The sequence below is a fragment of the Podarcis filfolensis genome, assembly GCF_964270895.1.
Source record: "Podarcis filfolensis genome assembly, chromosome: 10".
NCBI classification, from domain to species: Eukaryota; Metazoa; Chordata; class Lepidosauria; order Squamata; family Lacertidae; genus Podarcis; species Podarcis filfolensis.
The window spans coordinates 56,336,175-56,357,570 of record NC_139612.1 but is presented as its reverse complement, the minus strand read 5'-3'; the positions used below and the strand labels follow the sequence as shown (position 1 = coordinate 56,357,570).

Here is a 21,396-nt window from a genome sequence, read left to right as displayed (position 1 = left end):
TCATCTTATGTTCTTACTCCCTTTTTCAAATGCTGCTTGTAGACAGAGTAGATTGCTATAGCAAAATGTGTGCTCTAAGGGAGAGGAGTGTTAGTCATTGGGTCAGGAGGGTCACATCCAAGTCACAAGCTGTGTGTTTAGGGTTCAGAGAGAAATCCAATTTTGTTTGCATTTTAATGGGAAACTATCTAATTAGCACGTCTTGAACAAATGCTTGAACCAAAACAAAAGATGCATTTGTTAGTGAAAATAACATTCAGGGTGAACTATATCATAGAATCATAGAATCATAGAGTTGGAAGAGACCACAAGGGCCATCGAGTCCAACCTCCTGCCAAGCAGGAAACACCATCAGAGCACTCCTGACATATGGTTGTCAAGCCTCTGCTTAAAGACCTCCAAAGAAGGAGACTCCACCACACTCCTTGGCAGCAAATTCCACTGTCGAACAGCTCTTACTGCCAGGAAGTTCTTCCTAATGTTTAGGTGGAATCTTCTTTCTTGTAGTTTGGATCCATTGGGGAAGCGCTCGCAAATTGTGCACATTAGTCAAAACAGCATACAAAAATGTGTGTTAGGAGAAATTCACACCAAAACAATGGCAAATTTCCATGAGGATGTGGAATAACTGAATTTAAGACTGAAAAAGAAAGGAAAACGAAGAGGAGCTGAAGTTGATGGATTTGTCCATCTCTTTGTGTGCCGTCCCCCAACGTGTGCTTTGCGTATACAATATCTCAGGTCTCATCCAGATAATTTCAAATTATAAGAATGGTCCAAACCAAGGCACAATGAAGTGTCACCACTTATTTGCTAAGGAAGCTTTGCCAACGAGGCAAGACTGGACATGTACATATTCCAATTAGCGGCAAACCTGAAATCTGGGAGGCACAGTTGACTTCTAATCTACAGTCTCTTTACTTATTCAAAGCACAATCCTATCGACCTGATTGTTCCCCCCTTCCGAAAAACCACAAGGCAGCAAAAGTAATCTAATTCTAGCTCAATTGCTTAGTGACCTGCATTGCTAATGCTTTAAACAAAAAAACTTTTATTTTTACAACTGAGTAGATTTCCTTGCAGGGCTGTGTGCCCTGGGACTGCAAATGAGTCTATAAGAAGTTAAGAATAAATATTCATAGCCAATTAATAAATATTAATAGAAGTATTTGGAGATGTATTTGCTCTTGAAGGCAGAAGACAGTATGAGAGAGATCATTATATATTAGGACCGTGATGAATAAAAATAATATGGTATGAGGTACTCGTCTTCAACTGGTGAGTTGGGGCAAGGGATGGATAGATCTGTCAACTTTCTTTCAGTTTCTCATTTTCTCAGTCTTCAGTTCTCCACACTTCCGCATCCGTTTACAAATATGCATTTTAATGCATATTTCTCCTAATATACACATTTTAATGCAATTTTGCCCGATACACACATTTCTGCAAGCTATTTCCACCAATTTAATGTATTTCAGATGAGTTTTTCACTGATATATACGCTTGGATAAACTTATATGTTTAAAGCAGTATCATTCTAATCACTTTATACATGACTTCCTCCCCAAAGAATCCTGGGAAATGTAGTCTGCTAAGGGTCACCCCTATTCCCCTCACAGAGCTACCGTTCCCAGAGTGGTTTAACAATCAACCCTTCTTCCCAAGAAATTTCGGGAAATGGATGGAGAAGGATGGAGAAAAATTAAGTTTCGTTGGCAAGTTGAAAGTCACCAAGTTAAAAAGGGTGATACACTTGGCTGGCTCCCCAAAGTGGGTGTTTTGCCCTTTCCAAATGGAAGCCACTGATGACCACTATGCAATCCTGGCCAAATCATGGTTTAGTGCACCCAAATGGGTTCCCAGAGTGATTGCAGCTGGTTTACCCCTTCTCTGGTCCTGCTGATGAGCTATAGATCCACCACACTCAGACTGGTTCATATTGAACTTCCCCCATGCAAATGTGTTCAAGGAGACACGTGAAAAATTAGTGTAAAATGGGCTGCATGTGTAGAAAACTGGCAGACAACTTGGAGCAACAGGATTCGGTTCTGTAAGAAATATGAGGTTTTCAATAGTTCTCAAGTTCTCAGTTTGGGGAGGCTAAGGTAAGGTCCTTTCAATCACTGCCATGCCCCACTGTTATTTAAATAATTACTTCCACTCACATGGGGTCATTTTCTCTGTTTTCTCTGTAACTGTTGCCCCAAAGTTGAAAATTAAATGGACACCATGAAATGCAAAGCCCCAACTTTTTCATTATAGAATGACATTTTCGCTGAAGCCCTGCAACTTCTGGTAATATGGATTTCTGGGTATTCTCTGTGCAGGGCATCTTGTACCCTTAAGTAGGTGTACGTACTAGCTGGCTCCCAACTCCCATCTACCCCAGGCAGCATATCTAATGGTGGGGGGTGATGGGAACTGTAGTCCAGAGCATCAGGTTGGGGAAAGCTGGTATGCTGCATTAATAGTGAAGAATTGCTACATTTGTGCTACTCCCCATAATGCATATGTTCATGATGATTGGCCTGTATGAGAAACAGGGCTTTTTCTGTGGTAGCCTCTTGTAAATGGAATTCTCTGATGGAAGATACACCAGATATGCTCCACTGGCCCTTTAGAATGACCATGAAAAAGAACTTTTCTGCACTGTGAGTTACTAGGAGTTAAGGCGACTTTTAGATATTTCCTTTTCATTGGAATCTTTGTGTTTGCTTCTATTTGGTGATTTCTTTAAATACACTGCAGCCCTCTCAATCACACACATGAAAGCACACAATGAAAGATTCAACTGCACCAGGCTAATTGAAAAGCAGTCTGGCAGAAGGAACTCAGACACGTTTATATTGTTTTTATATAAAATAGACATCTATATACATTTGCTTTGTTCAAAGACTTCTTTGATCATAACCTCTGTAGGCAAAATTCATAATTTGACAATGAAAATAAAGGACCTTTCAAAATCCTGTTATCACTGACATACATCCCACTGCTAAATTGTGCATTTAATTGATGGAACAAAAACAACTGATAGTTCAGAAAGGCAAAAGTGATGGAGACAAAAGACACAGAAACACCACAGCTATGCAAAATTAACTTCTGCTTGTTGAAGTAGATTAACGGCATCCAGTTTCAGCAGAGAGATTTCTATATTTTCATAGAAGCCACAGCAGTGACCCAGAGACTTTTCAGAAAAAAATAATTTTCAAACAAATTCATATAAACATCACAAGGAAGTTCAGCACATATTTTCAGAGATTACCATCATCAATGGTGACACTTTTCAAACACCATTAACAGCCAAAGCAGGTTTTCTTGTTGCTGCTTGTTATTAAGTGTACATAGAAGCAGGCTGCTTACTTGATAAAACTATTGCACATCCCCCTTAAGGCAAAAAGCCCTTTAGGACTAAATTTTCACAGATGAAAAAGCAGGTGAGCAATAAGCCGAAGTGCAGTGCGACTGCAAACAAGAACCAAGATACAGAAGGACCTTGGCAGGTTCTTAAATGAATCAATCAACTTATAGGCTGTGAATCAATGAATCAATCAACTTATAGCTTCCCAGAGGTGGTGTTAGGAAAACTCACATGGCCTACAACATTATGTTTGTTCTGAGTCCCACCAAGGTTGCTTGTCAAATTGATTTTGCGATTTTCATACCACTCAGTGCTAAGGGACGGATTCAGCTACCCCATTCCAGTAGTGAAAGGACTCCCAGAAGCGCAATAGAACATTCCCACCCATGCATCTCCCCTGAATCTGCTCTGGAGGTTCGTGAGAACCCTCAGATCAGTGCACCCCCAAATGTGAGATCATTCCTTCAGGCAAGCAGAAATGCTTGTGCTGATGCGAACCATCTTCTTAGCACTACATTGAATTCCAGCCCATACCTTTGCCACAACTAGGCCCCACCCACCAACAAAAGCATAAGAAAGTGCTGATGCACTAGGCACATGTTCATCTTGTTGCAGTTGTCATGGGCACCTATTGGTAGGAGACTTTAGCTCGGTGATAGGGCACATCTTGCATGCAAAAGGTCTCCATTTCAGTCCTGGGCACCTCTAGTTTTAAAAAAAGGACCAGGTTGCTATGAGAGCTGAAATGCAGGTATCTCTCTAAACTTGCACATAAGTGATGCAATGCAGTTCTCCAAACAAATGTTTACAGAGATGCATGTATTAGGGGGAAGTGTGCATAAAAAAATCAATATATAAGTAAAAAACAAAACAAATGAAATTGCTTGCAAAAATGTGTATAAGAAATTATAAGAAATTGCTTGCAAAAATGTGTATTTTAGTCAAAACTGCATGCAAATTTGTGTTTATCAGGAGAGATACACACTAAAATAATTTTTGTGAGGATTCTTTTTTAAAAAATGAAATTAGGAAATTGCTGCAGAAAGTGAAGAACTAAATTCAAGATTTGACAAATAAGAAGAGCAAAGAACAGAAATTAATAGATTCCTCCATCCCTGCATGAGACCCCCAGGCAGCTGCTGTCCATCAGAACGGACATACTGGGCTAGATGGAACAATGGTCTGAAGACAGTTTCTTATGTTCGTATGAATGGTGTCCATAAAATGTAAGACATTTTTCACCCGTACCCTGTACCTGGTGCAGTACTGACATTTTAAATTCAAGATGCCACAGATAGATCCTGGGACCTTCTATATAGGGGGAAAAAACACATGTATTCCATCTCTCAGCAGGCCCTGGAGCTTACTGTCAAATCTTTTGTTGCCATAGCCACTTAGGAGAAAGACCTAGAAATTCCTAGCACTTCCCTGTGTTCTGCAAAGCAGGATCAATAGGCATGAGAAATCTGCTCGTTATGCAAATGCTCACCTAACAAATGTTTTCCTGAGAGCACACTGCATTCGGATAGCAGGACCTGTGCGTATGTTGTTTGTAGACTGGAGCAATAGAATTTCCCCCTCAATAGCTTGCTTTCCTTTTTAAATAAAATATAATCCTAGTCTTCACAGTGACATAGAGAAGCAGGAGCTCCCTTTTCAATGACTTTGCCACTTGATATGATATTGAAATATATATAATCTCCATACCCTAAATTTTATCCTATTCCCTCAGAGCCATCCCTTCCTTTTGGATTTGGCCAACATCTGTCTGTACAGGTCTGCTTTGAAAACAGTACTTAAGCAATATAAGAAGAAAACTGCCAAGCAACATTATTATTATCTGTAATGCAAAAAAGGTGTCCATAATACATGCTGTGCAGGCTAAGTATATGGCAGTAGCAGGAAAGGAGCCAGAATATTTATAGCTGCATTACGTCGGTGAGCTATGAGAAAAAAACAGAGAGGAAGAGCTGCCTTGTATTTATGAGAACAAGATCAATTTTATTACCAATTAACCTGCTCTATTAGTTCAGCAGAAGTGGGAGAGAAATCCATTGTAATGTAATTAGACAAATATGAATCCTTATTTAAAAGTGAGCCTTTCACTAAGACTTTCCTGATTCACCTACCAAAGGGGCCCGAATCAGACCATCAATGGAACCATTCCTGTTATTAAAAAAATAACACACGTGATTCTCTTGTGTATATAGAGTTTGGTAAAACTGCAGTCACGGCATTGGGAGACAATACACAATTAAATGAATTGCTGCGTTAGTTGGCATGAGGTTTTAAGCCTATAAACTGTTACTGCAGGAAAGGTGCAGCAGAACAAGAAGTATAATCCTAAAGAGTGTTCATCTCTTTTCTCCAGAAATACTACAACTTGTCTGATCCCAGCTGCATTTCCAAAACATGTCAACTGCATTGACTATTTTTTATATATTGCATTTATATCCTGCCTTCCTCCAAGGAGCTCGAGGTGGCATACATAGTTCTCCCGATTTTGTCCTCCTCCCGATTTTATCCTAACAACAGCCCTGAGAGGTAAGTTAAACTGAGAGTGAGTGGCTGGCCCATGCCATAATTGTGGCTGGGTAGCAGATGCAAAAGGAAGTTTATTCTGGGTTGGGGGGCATGGAAGAAGACAGCATCCACTTCTGCTTATTGACTGCAAAATCTTAACATATTGAGGAATGTACACGGCTTGAAAGTGGCTTGCTTTGTTTTAGGAGGGGTTGGTTTTAACCCCTGGGAAAAGCAGCTGTGAGCAAGCTGGATTAAAAGTAATTTTCCCCATCAGACTTGCAAGCCAAAACATGTAAAAGTGAAGACAGAAAGGCTGACAGGAAAAGATTGTGACATGGATGCCTTTTAGTCAAGACAAACTCATATGACGGCTCTGATGGACATCCTTGGGTTGTATTCAATTGTTACTCTAGAGTAGATCCACTGAAATTAACGGGGCTAAGCTAGTAATAACCATGATTTCAATGCATCTACCTCTGAGTAAAAGTCCATGGACTACAACCCTTTATTTTAATACTATTTCAGGTCTAATGTACAGAGGGACCGCTATCTTTTCTGCAGCCACAATGGATTTGGGATGGTTTCTGATTACATGTACAAATCTGCCCAAATCTAAAGCCTTCCCTTCATCAGCTCTCTCTGCCTCCTTTTGAGATTCAGGGTGATATTGTGTGAGTTGAATGATTCCACTTACGGAACTTTTCTTCCTCTCCTTCTCTGTGCACACCCTGTGCCATTCCCCAAATCTACTCTGGAGGGGTGGGGGTAACCCCCAGAGCATACTTGGGGGAGGGTGCCAGGAGAAGGAGAAAGTAGCATTGCACAAGCAGAAGTCGTTCCACTTGCACAGTTACGTAACCAAATACAACCCTAAGTCCCCAGTGTCAACACCTGGCAAAGGTAACTAGATTAAAAAGTGGTAACCATACTAAGACAGGAAAGCTTTACTTAATCATTATCATTAAACTAGCAAAACAAAAACAAAAAAACTTGTATTATCTCAGATCAAGGAGACAGATTTTCAGGACGCCATTCCTTAAAAAAATAATGTGTTTTCCTTAAGTTATAAAAATAAACGCAATGTGTACATTCTGGATCTATGCAGCTGATATGTAGAATGATAAATAATGATACTTATATTCAGTGCTTTTTTTTTCTTAAAAAAATGTTTAGGGGTACTCTCATTTTGACTCAAGAAAATCACCATTTTATAGTTCAAATCGGGGGGAAATAAATACAGTAAATGGACAAAAGTATGAAGATTCACAAAATGTTTAGGGGTATGTGTCCCCCTGCGTCCCCCCAGGAAAAAAAGCACTGCTTATCTTGTTTTACAAATCTAATTTCTTCTTGTCTTTCAGTTCTCAGATATGTTACAATTAGGTTTCTAAGTATTATCAAGAAGTATTGGCTTACAGGGAAAGCTATAGGGGCTGCAATCCCATACTCACTCACCTGGGTCTGCTCAGTGAGACTAACTACAGAGTAGAAATGTATAGGATTGCACTGTAGAGTATGGATGCTTGAAAATGAAATATACATTTGTGGCACTGTAGGTCTCCAAAGACTATGGTACAGATCCAGCTGCAGTGAGCAAATCATAAGTTAGGCACAACTTGTTCCGTTGTTTTCAGTGGGCTGTAGTCACACCTTATGCCAAAATCACAAGTGCATTTTAATTATCACTGCGGAAAGAGATTTTAATTTTCACTCTGGATTTTTCTCTCACTCCAGCTAATGCAAATCTTACCTTTCAAAAGTTATGCTCCGCTGGTTTTTAAATGTCACTGCAACCCTTCCCCGACCAGCTACTCTAGTTGCAAATCTATGTAGATTGCCCTGCAACTAGACTGGGATATCATCATACACAAATTCTTGTTGCTTTCCATATACCACTTTTTTTTTTTTTACCATACTTTCTGCCACCCATTCTCCAGTGAAACTGTAAAGTTGCCTTGCCAGTTTTTCTTTCCTTCTCCCTTACTGAAGTAATTAGTGTGTGCTGCATGTACGTACAGTGGTACCTCAGGTTACATACGCTTCAGGTTACATACACTTCAGGTTACAGACTCCGCTAACCCAGAAATAGTGCTTCAGGTTAAGAACTTTGCTTCAGGATGAGAACAGGAATTGTGCTCTGGCAGCGCGGCGGCAGCAGGAGGCCCCAATAGCTAAAGTGGTGCTTCAGGTTAAGAACATTTTCAGGTTAAGAACGGACCCTCAGAACAAATTAAGTACTTAACTCGAGGTACCACTGTATATGCTTTCCTAAAGGAAAATCAGAAACTTCCCCTCTCTTCAGCAGTAGCCTGGAGACAGGGGAAAGGGCCAGCATTAGAGAAAAATAAGTCCACAATTATGTCAGTTTCACTGGAAAGCAGAGAGGGCAGGGACAGTGAAGAAAATATGCATTCATGAGATTGATAAGCATTCACCACCCCCCACCCCAGTATCAATTTCTCCGTAGAACACAGGTGGGGGTAGTGCAATAAATATTTATGGATGAAACTGACAACGCTTCTCCCGCGCTTTGGTGCAGGGAGGAGAGATGAGAATGTGAAAAACGCATCCCAAATGTGTTTAATTCGAGAGAGACAGAAAAAGGTAGGTGGAGGATTAAAAATGCATGTCAACTAGAATGCATCAGTTCACAGGTGATAAAAAAAAAAACCCCAGGAAGGTTGGAAGGTGATTGTAAATCCATATTTCTCCATGGTTGTCAATCAATTTAAATGACTGATACAAGGACATTTAAAAATTGTATTCCTGTCTCCCCCAGGCATCGCAGCAATGGGAGTAAAGTTCATGCGGATGGATGTGAAATCTGTCCAGCACAAGTTGGATCAGAGCCTAGGTGCACAATCTACCAATGAGTTATATCAATGGGGTTTGTTCAACAGAACTTCATGCTGGATTGTATCATGTCTCCCACAATAGTTTTACTGGGAATATCTATAATCATTGGGCTTACACGCTTTGCCAAGAACAACAACATTTAAAGGCATGCTAAAAGAAATGCAGGTGATAAAATGGACCTTAGATAAAAGTTAACCAACTTCAGCTGCCTTGAGGCCAAAAATTAACTGCTGGAAAACTATTCCCACCCCCAAACCCCTCTAGGTTTTTGCCCCACCCTGAAAGCTCAGGGTGGTGCAAAGAATTTAAGCAAGCAAAGGGACATTTACCAGTAAATCTTTAAACATATTTCTGCATCTCTTGATGCCCCATCATATCTACTCTTTTCCGCATTCTTAACTTGTGAAGTGTCTTGCTGCATTTGCCGTCACAACAACCACATGTAATAAGTAAGCGCTATACACATTTCACAGATGGGGAATGGGAGCTAACACACAATGACTTGCCCAAGTCCACAGCAGAAGTGGGACTTGAACCCAGGCCTCCAAACTCTCAACCCACTGGGGCACACTATCTAATTATTAAGGCCACTCAGAGTAATGATATTTTTTTCAATAAAGATATTGAGGTCCACTTCCTTTGCCACTCTAGAATGCCTTGAGGCATTTAACAATTTCTGCCAAAGTTTCCTAAGCTGCCCTTTTGCAGACAACAGTGATTAAGTACTGGCAACCAGCAGCCACCAAATAGTGCATATGTGGGGGGAAGGTATTGCCCTGCCAAATGATGAGCATCTGCCATTCTCCAGATTCCTTAAAGTGTGGTAAATTACCAAACAAAGGGCACAGAAAGTAGTTACATGCATATCGCGATTAAATTATTAACTGGTAAACAGTCATCAGTATTCGTTTGACAGAAACTCTAAAACAAAACAGACACAATCCTCGTTGAGGCCAATGTCTAGCAAGAGGTAGGAACAAGTTGGACTACAGCGCTTTGTGTTTTAGTAAAGCGTTCGCTGCCTGTTTCTCGGCTGCAGACTTGTTCGCATAGCAGAGGTCTTGCTGACGGAGGGCCTCTTTACGTGACGTCATGAACCCCGTCAATGCACACGACGTCTGAGCTCTTTATCGAGCATGCGGAATCCTCGTTTTAGTAGGATTTAACTTTATTCAATCAATGGAGCAAACATTGAGAAGACAAGAATCTTTAGAGGTCTGAGGCATCTGAAATATGCTCTGAAGAGGGGGTCACCAATGTGGTGCCCTTCAGACGCTGTTGGGCTACAAATCCTGTCATCTCCGACCAATGGCCATACTGGGTGGACCCAACGGGAGCTGCAGTCCAGCAAAATCTGGAGAGCACCATGTCGGCCACCCTTTATAAGCTAGAAATATTAACAACTATTCACATACATTCCCCCTCTGTGGTTGCTACCTTCTCTGGCTTCATAAAAATAAGAGCAACATCCACAAGTTTAGCTACATTCCCAGTAGTGAAAGATATCACTTATGCTGCAGAGAAAAGTTAAATAAATAACGCTCAAAAATAAACACCAAATCCCTGTGAGCTTCCTTCTTCTCTACCATATTTATCTTTTATCTCATTTTTTATTCAGTGGGAGAAAGAGAATCTCCATATGGAGATGGGCAGAATAGGCCTCAAAATCCCTTTCTTCACTCACTCCCCTGTGCCTCGTGCACAAATCAAGTCCACAGACCATTGGAAAATGATCCCATCATCTCTGTCTTCAGCTGAGATCCAAAGAGCCACTGGTGTGTGCTTAGTGGACCTTCTAAGGCCTTCCTTCCTTCCTCCTTTGGAGGAAATTCAGTTCATTGGCTTTGCACACAGACAGGTTCAACCCTCACCATCTCCAGGTAGGACTGGGAATGTCCCGTCTGAAACCATGGAGAGCTGCTGCCAGTCAGTGTAGACAATACTGGTCCGACTCAGTATAAGGCAGCTTCCCATATACTCCCAACAACCTATTGTGCCACTACCTTACAAGCTGTCCTGAAAACTTAGGATTGCTCCTGAGGTCAGCCTCTGAGGCAAAACAAGGGTCTATGATTTGGGGGGGGACCCAGTGTGCATGGGTTCAAGTGCAACTTGGGACCCTAATATCATTGATATGGGAATAAGCCATATGACAGGGGTTTTCCAGAGCTGTTTCCCTCCGTTCCCCGATCTGGCGCTTCCGTTCTCTACAAAAACAGCAACCACCCTGTTATTTGGATCGAAGAAAAGCAGAGCTACTAAACTTCTAACACTGTGTGAGACCTTCAGTACAAACTGCAATGAAAAAGACTTTTCATATGAGTGACTTCTTCTGGAACTGCCCTCATGATCGAAATATTCAGCTGAGAGCTAGTTGCACCCACCTCCTCTTTGGGTGATGGAGAATTGCTTTCCGGGAAATGCAACCAAAATCCCTATTGGGGCCTAGAAGGGGGCTGCTATTTCTTTACCTCTTTGGCTGCTGCCCACTATCTTCTTGGCCAATCAGGTGCCTGGCTTTGGTAGGCCTCTATGGTAAAATATTCTTTATATCAAGACTGAATGGTGGGGGCTGCCTCCTCCGTTCCTTGCTGAATCAGGCCACTGTTTCACTTCTCATAATCATCCCAGTGCTTGATGATGATGATGATGATGATTTTTAACAAGTGAGAGACATGGACGTTATATAAGCATTTCCTACTGTCAGCACTAATGGAAAGTAGCATGAGGCAAACCCAAATATAATTCTGGATTATGATGAGCTTTGCGCCCATCCTTCAGCTCATCCAGAGAGAAGCAGCAGGACTCCCCATAGCTTTCTGGCGACTCCAGCATGATTCCCATGTGCACCCTTCTTAGTCTGGGTCACCACTGCCTCCCCGCTAGGGGGAAGTTCACTTCTGTTTTGTGTGGGCTTCGGGGCTTCCACAGTTTCTGCTCATCTCCAGGAGACATTGCACTCCACTGGCTGTCCCCCATTTTTATCCCCTCTCTTGAACTTCCTGCAGCCGTTTCTCCAAGCGATCCAGTTTAGCCAGATTCTCTTTCAGAAGCTTGCTGTTTGGAACCAGCTGCAAAGCTTTCTTATAATAGCCACGTGCCATGATGTAGTTGCCCTGCAGAAGGAAAGGGGGAAGGAGGAAATCATAGCACCCGTTGCAAAGCTCCTGTTGCTGAAATGCCATTCCTAACAGCCCTGTCCTAGTCTCACACCCCATAGCTACAAATGTGCTGACAGAACCAGCATGGAATTGTGCAATAGTGAAGGGGTGTAGCCTAGTGGCCAGAACACCAAACTTTGTCCCTGGTTCAGATTGACAAAGTAGGAACTACGCAGACCTATGTCTCAGGTGGTTGTTGGACAAAGGAATCTGCGCTATAGAAAGCCAGTGTAATTTACACCGGGGTAAATTATGCAAGTGTAATTTCCCCCAATTCCAAACGCCTTTCAGGAGCAGGGCTACTGTCAACCAAGCCAGCCTGAGCCTGGAAGATGGAATACAAGCCTTTAAAATAATTCATTTTTGCCAGGTTAACTTCTGTTGAGTTTCTAGGTCCTATGACCAAACTGAAAGGAGTTTGGAATAGGGATAAGTCCCCCACTGCTGGCTTGCCCCCCTCCACACCACATCCTTTTTGCAGGGACTTACTCAACCCCTAGGGGACATGGGCGGCGCTGTGGGTTAAACCACAGAGCCTAGGGCTTGCTGATCAGAAGTTCATCGGTTCGAATCCCCGTGACGGGGTGAGCTCCCGTTGCTCTGTCCCAGCTCCTGCCAACCTAGCAGTTCTAAAGCACGTCAGAGTGCAAGTAGATAAATAGGTACCGCTCCGGCGGGAAGGTAAACGGCATTTCCGTGTGCTGCTCTGGTTCGCTAGAAGTGGCTTGGTCATGCTGGCCACATGACCCGGAAGCTGTATGCCAGCTCCCTCGGCCAATAAAGCGAGATGAGCGCCGCAACCCCAGAGTCAGTCACGACTGGACCTAATGGTCAGGGGTCCCTTTACCTTTTTACTCAACCCCTTCTGAGCCTTACACCATCAAAGTACACTCTGAATAAAATATTCTAATATATATATGCCAAAATGAGTGATTTGATGGACCTCCGACTCCTTTCTTAACCCTACCTAGTTATCTCTGAATCACTTTCTTCCCTTCTTTGTTCCTCAGCAAAGGACCACATCCATTGGCAGAGCTTGCAAATCTTCTTACCTTGATATGCTCAATCCCTCCCATGTTCATCCAGGCTTGTGCTTGTTCCGGGTTGAAGTCTACAGCAACTTTATAGCTCTAAATTAACATGAAAAACAAAACAAAGCCCAAATGTTGGAACAGTCCTGCCCACAGTGTGGAAATCTCAAGAGAGGCCAGTAAAGGAATGTCACTAACATGCCTTTCTGAAATCTCCTCAGAGCTACAAGTGATTTCAAAAACTGCTTCACAGTCTTAGGTGCTTACAATAGGATGGTACCATTCCGTTAAGGCTCTGAAAAGCTATTTCTTGGGAGAGCAGGTGGGGGAGGCAGGGGCACAGATTGCAAACCAGAACCTCAGGAGGTTATAATGCTTGCACTGAATTGGAGGAGAGTATTATGAATCATAGAGATTTCAGAAAGGAGTGTCAGCAACATTCCTCCAGAAGACTGGGTAATAAAACACGTGCTTGATCATAGGAACGAGGACACACAGTGCTGAATCTTAAACAGACCAGATTTACAGGATGTCTGCCTGCATCTCTGGCTTCACCCCTTTGCCACATAAATCGAGCAGCAGTTTCAGGGCACCCAACTGGGGGAGCAGGGATACAGGATTGCTAAAGTGCCTTCTTCATGGGGCACCACATTTGCCTCATCATCCTCAGCTGTGTGGGGGCCCACTTGTATGTATACCAACCAATCTGAAGAGCTGTGTGCTACATTAAATGAAACAGGTGGCTGGTGAGTTAAGACAGCCATGTGGTTTTTAATTATTATTATTATTATATTTACCTCAAAAGCTTTGTCCAGGTGATTTTGTTCTCTTAGCTGGTTTCCTTTAGTGAAAAAGAGTTCTGATATGACTTTGGGGTCCTTTGGTTTCAGCTGTAGAGCTTTGTCTATGGCTTCAAGCGCCTGAACAAACACACAAACAATGATAAATATGCGTCATTTGAGCAGAACTCCTATAATATTTTGATATTTACTCTTAAGTGCTGATTCACACGTGTTTTTAGGTGTACACATAAACACATGTAATGTGTGAATGAGACACATTTGTATCATACAGGTATTCTCATCACAGAACCAGAACTGGCTGTGGTTTTCTGACAAGTGTCCAGCCGGTCACAAACTTGGTTTTGCTTCTCCACAATGTGTGGAACAGATCCAAAGTCAGAGGTGAACAAGGGTGAAAATGCTTTTGCAGACTTCATAATATTTTGTCAGTAGTCTGTACCTTGATGTTCCTGTCCCCTTTTAACACTGAGGAAAACATCCCTACTTCATACTGAAAGCACCAATATTTTTGTTCTTGGACATACAACCCTTCCCTTTGCTGCACTACTGATCAGGCAATTTGTGTAGCTAATTGGTGCCATTTTTTTCTGGCAAGAAAAGTAACATTTCACCAGCAGTTGGATCCTCAGTACCACTTGCTGAAGGAAGTTGGAAAATGGAGTCTCTCCTCTACTTCTCCAGAAAAGTCTCTTCTGAGAATCAGGGAACCCTACTGGATAAGATTGGTGGTTGATGGGAGGTTGATGGGAGAGGATGGAATTACATCAAACTAGGCAGAGTTGAGGATGGTTTCCTGAACATCTGGAGAGGCTTCTTGAGATTGCTGAAGGAAGGAGGGGATGAGAAAACTCATTCCAGCAGCTTTCTTCTGCAAACGGTTCTTAGACCCAAGCTGAGATCTTAACACTCAGTGACAATACATGCACAAAGCCACATGATGTCTGGGTTGGCTTAAGGGTTATTGCTATCCATCATTTTAGGACTAACTCCACCTGATGGGTGGATAAAGACTGATCTCCTAACCAAGTGCTTTGACTGGAAGATTTCCCACCAGAGCAGCATTCCTACCTTGTTGTAGTTCTCTTGCTTGCTGTAGATGGCTGACAAAAGGCGGTAGCACTCCAGGCATTCTGCCTCCTCAGTCACAATATGATTGGTCATTTGTTCCGCTTCCTTGGTTTGCCCCATCATTGCTAAAACTTGAGCCTACAAAAAAAACCCAAAATAAACAAACCCTAAAATGTGTTCTGATTGGAGGACCTCATATTTACAAGCATTCTGTGTCATCACAGGAGTTTATAGGATGACTTTCCAATTCTATCAGAACGCCTCACAGACCAATGGCAACTAATCAAAGGCATCTCCCAAAACGATACCTCTGACATGATCTGTCTCCCTTTTTCTCTTTTACTGAAGAAGAACAGGATATTTTAATGCTATCATCACCACAGAGGGGTGTCTGTGGAGGGGATATATTTATTCAAAATGTCCAGCCAACCAGATTGGTAGCTGGGTTCCTACTGAGGATATTTGGCAAGCCAACGTGACAGTGATGTGGGATTGAGGAGTGGAGTGGTCATTTTGTGGTATTATGGCAGCGGACAAAGCTGCATTGCAACTTTTGAATAAATGTTTACTTTAATTTTAAAAAATCTTTTTTGAAAAAGGGGGATGACTTTTCAGTGAGTGAGCATTGCAACACTGGAAGCTCACTGGATGAGATGTTACCATGGAGAAAGCCACACACCTCAACTCAGGGAGTGGGCACCAGAGCTGGATGATAATAATCTGAACCCCTGGCTGGTTTATATGGGAGCAGGCCATTTTTCAAATGCTCTGGTCTTAGCCCATTTAGAACTTTATAAGGCTAATCTCAGCACTTTGAATTGAGCCCAGAAGCAAGCTGACAGCCAGTCAATATCTCTAAGTACCAGCATTACAGTTGTTTAGACTAGCTGCTGCCAGGGCATTGATAGTCAGATCACTTCTCAACATCAGCTTTGGGAAACTTGGACTCATATACTCCTTCCATATTCCTCTTCCAGCATGGCTGCAAGGAAGAAATCAGAAGCTTGCATTTTTTTCTTAGAATGACCACAGTTTAATATTACATCCAAACCATAAGCTGTGGTTAATTTTAACTATGGTTTGTTGAAACAAGCCAACTTCTTAAGCTATAGTTTGAAGTTGCCTTGTTTCAACAAACCATAGTGACTATTAGCGACAGTCTGTGGGGTTTGAACGACACAGCAAGCTGTGCTTAACTGAAAACAGAAGCAGGAGTCTCCAAACTCTTCTTCATAGTCATGCTGGAAGAAAAGTGGGAGTGTGCAAACCCAAGGCTTGGGGATGGCTCATTCTCATAATGCAAAACCATGGTTTAGCGGTACATCCAAACAGTCCACTTCCTCTCCCAGACCTAACTGCAAGCAGAAGCAACTGCAAAGCTGAAATCCACTGACCTTCACAGAGTCAGGAGTAGAGGAACTGTTCCTTTGACATGGAAGGTCAGTTGCCCTTGCTATGGTTCCAGTGGTCGGTATGATATAACTCCCCCTCCTCTGCCACACACACACACACACACACACACACACTCACCAGAGCGAGTCGAGTCTCCTTGTTGGATGGTTGAAGTGCTGCAGCTTCCCTGTACACCTTTAAGGCGTCTTCATATCTCCCTGTGTTATAATACAGAGCTCCAAGAGGAGACAATATTTCAGCCTTCCGTGCTACTTTCAGTGCCCTAAATGTTGGCAACCAAAAGGAGGGGAGCGGTGGAAACAAGGAAGCAAATAGCATGGATTGAAATGTGCCTGCTGTTAGGCTCCAAAACAATACACGAGCAGTTATATAGGATGCTGCCTCATACAGAGTCAGACAATTGGTTCTCCTAGCTCAGTATTGTCTATACCATTAGGATTGAGCTTGAGACCTTCTGCATGCAAGGCAGATGTTCTCCTACTGAGCTACAGCCCTTCCTAAGGTTCACAACAAGGCTTTCTGCAATCGGGGGCAGGGAGGATATTTCATCCAGCCTTCCCCCTGCCCCTCCTTCTGTCATCATAATCTCTACTCCCCTCACCTATTGATGCCTTGAACCCCAAGAAAGGAATTAGACGCCTTGAACCCCAAGAAAGGAATTTGACACTATAAAGTGGCACTCCCCCATCCTGCCTTGCCTTACCGTTTGTACCAAGTTTCAGCATCTTTGTTCTGCCCCAAGGAGCGATACAGCCTGCCGAGGTTCACCATGGCCACATGATGATTGGGGCTAAGCTGAATGGCCTTCTGGTAGTGGGAAACTGCAGTCTCTGGAGATCCTAGGAAATAAAGAGGGTTTGGTTACGGCTTCTCTTTACATATCTTGCAAAGCTATTATGGATTCTGTTCGTGCTCATATATTTGGGAATGCATATGAAAACCAACCACACCTTCAAGAAGAGTCTGAAAAACTGTGTTCTTCAACCCTAGGTCACCTGCATCTCTTGCATTATTTGTAGAACGTTTTAAACCCACCTTTCCTCCAAGGCAACCAGGATGCCACACATAGCCTTCAACACATAGCAAGGGACTATGAGACACTGGGCAGGGAGCTGAAGAGCTGCGTGGAGAACATGGAGAAATGCTATTGGGTGACAGAGAAAAGGCGGAACTACTCAACACCTACTTCGCCTCTGTCTTCACCCAAAAGGAAAGTGATGCCCAGCCTGGTGATAACAGAATAAATGATGTAAGGAGAGAGCTGAAGCCCAAGATAGGAAAAGAGGTAGTAAGGGAACATCTAGCTACTTTAAATGAATTCAAATCTCCAGGGCCTGATGAGCTGCATCCAAGGGTACTAAAGGAACTTCCGGGTGTAATTTCACAGCCTTTGTCTATTATCTTTGAGAATTCTTGGAGAACAGGCAAGGTCGCTACAGACTGGAGGTGGGCAAATGTTGTCTCCATCTTCAAAAAGATGAAAAAGGACAACTACCGACCAGTGAGCTTGACATCAATACTAGGGAAGGTCCTAGAACAGATAATTCAACAGTTGGTCTGTGAGCATTTAGAAAAGGATGCTGTGATTACTAAGATCCAGCATGGGTTTCTCAAAAATAAATCACGCCAGACCAATCTGATTTCTTTTTTTGATGGAATTACAAACTTGGTGGATCAGGGAAATGCTGTGGACATAGTGTATCTTGATTTCAGTAAGGCATTTGACAAAGTCCCCCATGAGGAAGCTGGTAAAATGTGGGTTGAACGAGGTAACTGTTAGGTGGATTTGTAGCTGGTTGACTGACCAAACCCAAAGAGTACTCATATACAAAGATTCTCCAAATACACACAAACATATTTATCCTCACAAAAACTATGTGAGAGAGGTTAGGCGGAGAGATGCTGATTAGTCCAAGGTTACCCAGTTCAACTTAAGAACCTTCAGAAAAGCCTGCTGGAGAAGGCCAATAGTCCAGCATCCCGTTCTCAAGTGGCCAACCAGATGCCTATGGGAAACCAGCCAACAGAACATGAGCACAAGAGACCTCTCCCCTCCTGTGGCTTCCAGCAACTGGTATTCAGAAGCATTGCTGCCTCCAACCGTGGAGGTAGGCCAAGGCCTTCATGGCTAGTAGCCACTGATAGCCCTCTCCTCCATGAAAAGAGAAGAGCTGTCATAGAAGAGTGGGGATTTGAACCTGACATTTAAGTGCAGCATCCCTAATCACTATACCACACAGGCCAGCCTAACTGACCCCATAGGACTGATGTGGGGGGGGGGGGAATGCATTGTTCATGGAAGTTAGTGGGTGTGGAGATTACTTGCTCAAGGTAACCATCTGCACTTGACAGAGGTAGTCTTTATTTATGATGTAAATAAAACCATAACATACTCCTCTAATGAGGCTTTAAAGCAGCTTGCAAGAAAAGCTTTTTTTAAAAAAGACACTAACATTTTTTTAAAGACACTAACATTAAATAGGAAAAACAAAACAGCACAGTTACAGGTATTTTATTCCTTCTATCAATAAATAGATTGGTTTGGTTTAAAGTGTCCTTCCGTGGCAAAACCTAAGACTGTATTTATGCATCGCCACAGGATGGAGCTGCTTGACTGTATTTTTCATGGACAGACGTGACAGATGAAATTTTGGAGAAATCCATTACAGCAGAGAAGAAGAGAGCAAGAGAGCGCTCAAGCTGTGTGTAAACTGATTAAGTAGTATCATTCATCAGTGTCTTATGCTTAAAAAAAAGCCAACAACCCACAACCGATGTGTTGATGTTAATTTCATCCTGCAGAAAAGTGACAGATTGCTAGCCTTGGGAAGCAAACAGCTATTTAAGATAAATTTTGTACATGAATCCACTGCCTGTCACATGGAAACATCTTCCACAGCAGTATGCATACATAATCTGCATGTGAAATGCAAATAAATACGTCAAGGTTAAAAATAACCAATGTTTAAGAATTGTAAAATAAAAGGGAGGGCCCTCTTGTTAATTTCACTTTATTTGAAACTTTCAGTCATGCCCTCAAGGCCAAAGCATATTTACAGTGATTCAAGACCCTTCAGCTGTTTTATTCACGGCAAACTCCCATCTCTCACAGCAATAGAATCACAGAATTGTAAAGTTGGAAGGGACCCCGAAGGACCATCTAATCTAGTGTTTCCCAAACTCGAGTCTCCAGCTGTTGTTGGACCACAACTCCCATCATACTTGACTGCTGGTCCTGCTAGCTAGGGATGATGGGAGTTGTAGTCTAAGAACAACTGGAGACTCAAGTTTGGGAAACACTGATCTAGTCCAACACTCTGCTACACAAGAATATGCAGCTGTCCCATATGGGTATGAAATCTCAACCTTGGCGTTATCAGCACTCTAATTAAGGGAACTATCCAGGCCAATCTAGATGACTGTAATGAACTCTACCTTGGGCTCCCCTTTGTGCTTACCTTCAATGCTAGTCCTGTACAGAGCAGACCTACTGAAATTAATTATCTTAAGCTAGTCATGTTCATTAACATCAATGGGTCGACTCTGAGTAGGGGTAGCACTGAATACCACTCTGAAGCTGCAATGGCTACAGAATGAAGTGTCTTGCCTCTTGGCAAGAGTGCTAGGAAGAAATGCCGTCTGTGCCTATTGTACCTGTGTTGGTGTTCTGTAGCTTTCAGGATATGAACTGTGATTCTGGTTTTGATTATAAACCTCTAAATGTCTTAGCCCAGAAATTTTCATCCTTTTTGAGTCCACAGCTCCCTTGACCAACTACATTCTTTCTGTGGCACCCCTGTGGGGCTGAGGAGCCCAATTATGTCACCCTTTGCCTGCAGAGCCAGCAGCCCCTCACCCCTTTCCAAGCTCTCTCCCTTCTGGTGTGCTCCCTCAGCCTCCTCTCTTATCCCCTCTCCTTGGGACTTCTCTGGGAAGCCGCCGCTGCCGCCCCTGGTCTCTGAGCTGCCCCCTCCCCCAAAAGAGGTGCTTCTTCACATTGCCCCACAGGGGCCAGGGAAGCACCCCCTGGCCAGCGCCAGAGGCACCATTCGCCTGGGAAGCTTGTAGCCAGGGCTGCTGCAGCAATCAGTTGTGCAAGCATTTGGGAGGCAGAGACGCGAGAGGGAATCAGAAGAGGGAGGGAAGGAAAGAGGGACAGAGGCCAGTGTTGCCCACGGCACCCCTGACTATCACTCAAGGCACCCAAGGGTGCCACGGCACACTGGTAGAAAACCACTGTCTTTGCAAGCCACTTTGACTTTACTTATTTTATTTTTATTTATTCATTGTGCTTATATTCCACCTTTATCTCAAAGGAGCTCAAAGTGGAGTACATGGTTATTCCCCCATCCTCATTTAATCACAACAACAACCCTGCAAGGTAGGGTTAGGCTGTTTGTTCCGATTCTGCATTAAAGAGTGGCCTTACCTGGGGGAAAGCTAAGGGGCAAAGCAAAACAAACAAAAGCACTTGGACACTGACCGGGAAATGCCAAGAAATGCAGAGCAAAGTTAAGTGTGGACTCATTAAGAGTATCTCTTATACGATCCATCTGAATACTGAATCCATGTAACAAGAGGAATGTACAAAAGAATTACCAAGTGTTTGGAGTTCAAGGAGCAGGTTAAACCTGAGCAGCTTCTGAAAGCAAATTAAAATGTTCCTGGCTGAGCCACAGTTAAGCTAGTTAAAGCTTCATATTATTGTAAGCATTTTATCCCAATGCCTTAACTTGCGGTTTCGGAAGAGTCGGGGTTGACAGTGACAGGCCTCTCAGTCACCTCCGCTGGCAGTAAAAGCTCAGATGGCAACAGAAAGATTTGTCACAATCCCCAGCACTTTTAATTGCTGCGCTTTCCCCCTGTGCTGTCAAAAGCGTCTTTGGGGAGCGTGGGAGCAAGGAGATATATGACAGTATGAGGGCAAAATTGAGTGAGAGACATATTCCTCAAACCGTCCGTGTGTTTCTTATGCCTCTGACTTTGGAGACGATGCTAATAATCACAGTCCGTGAAAGGAATAAAAATGGCCCCTTTCATCACCTATCCAGGCTTCTTGAGGCAAGGCTGTGCATGCAACGGGCTTTTCAGAAAACTACTTTTTATTTTTCTAAATTTAAAGCGCTGAGATTCTCTACCCTGACCTCATCCAAGACCTTTGCAGAAGAAAACAGACTTGC

At 42.9% G+C, this 21,396-nt stretch overlaps 1 protein-coding gene across 1 annotated transcript in view; it reads right to left on the bottom strand.

Annotated features, from left to right (window-relative positions):
• Positions 1-6,815: 6,815 nt before the first annotated feature.
• Positions 6,816-21,396, bottom strand: part of TMTC1 (transmembrane O-mannosyltransferase targeting cadherins 1) — a 134,615-nt gene continuing 120,034 nt past the window's right edge. The window contains exons 15-20 of the mRNA XM_083572308.1: positions 16,920-17,055; positions 16,334-16,478; positions 14,804-14,941; positions 13,730-13,852; positions 12,954-13,031; positions 6,816-11,856 (exon numbers count right to left, since the gene is read on the bottom strand). Of these exons, the coding sequence (XP_083428434.1) occupies positions 11,722-11,856; positions 12,954-13,031; positions 13,730-13,852; positions 14,804-14,941; positions 16,334-16,478; positions 16,920-17,055 (755 nt within the window). The 3' untranslated portion in view covers positions 6,816-11,721. The remainder of the gene's footprint in view (positions 11,857-12,953; positions 13,032-13,729; positions 13,853-14,803; positions 14,942-16,333; positions 16,479-16,919; positions 17,056-21,396) is intronic.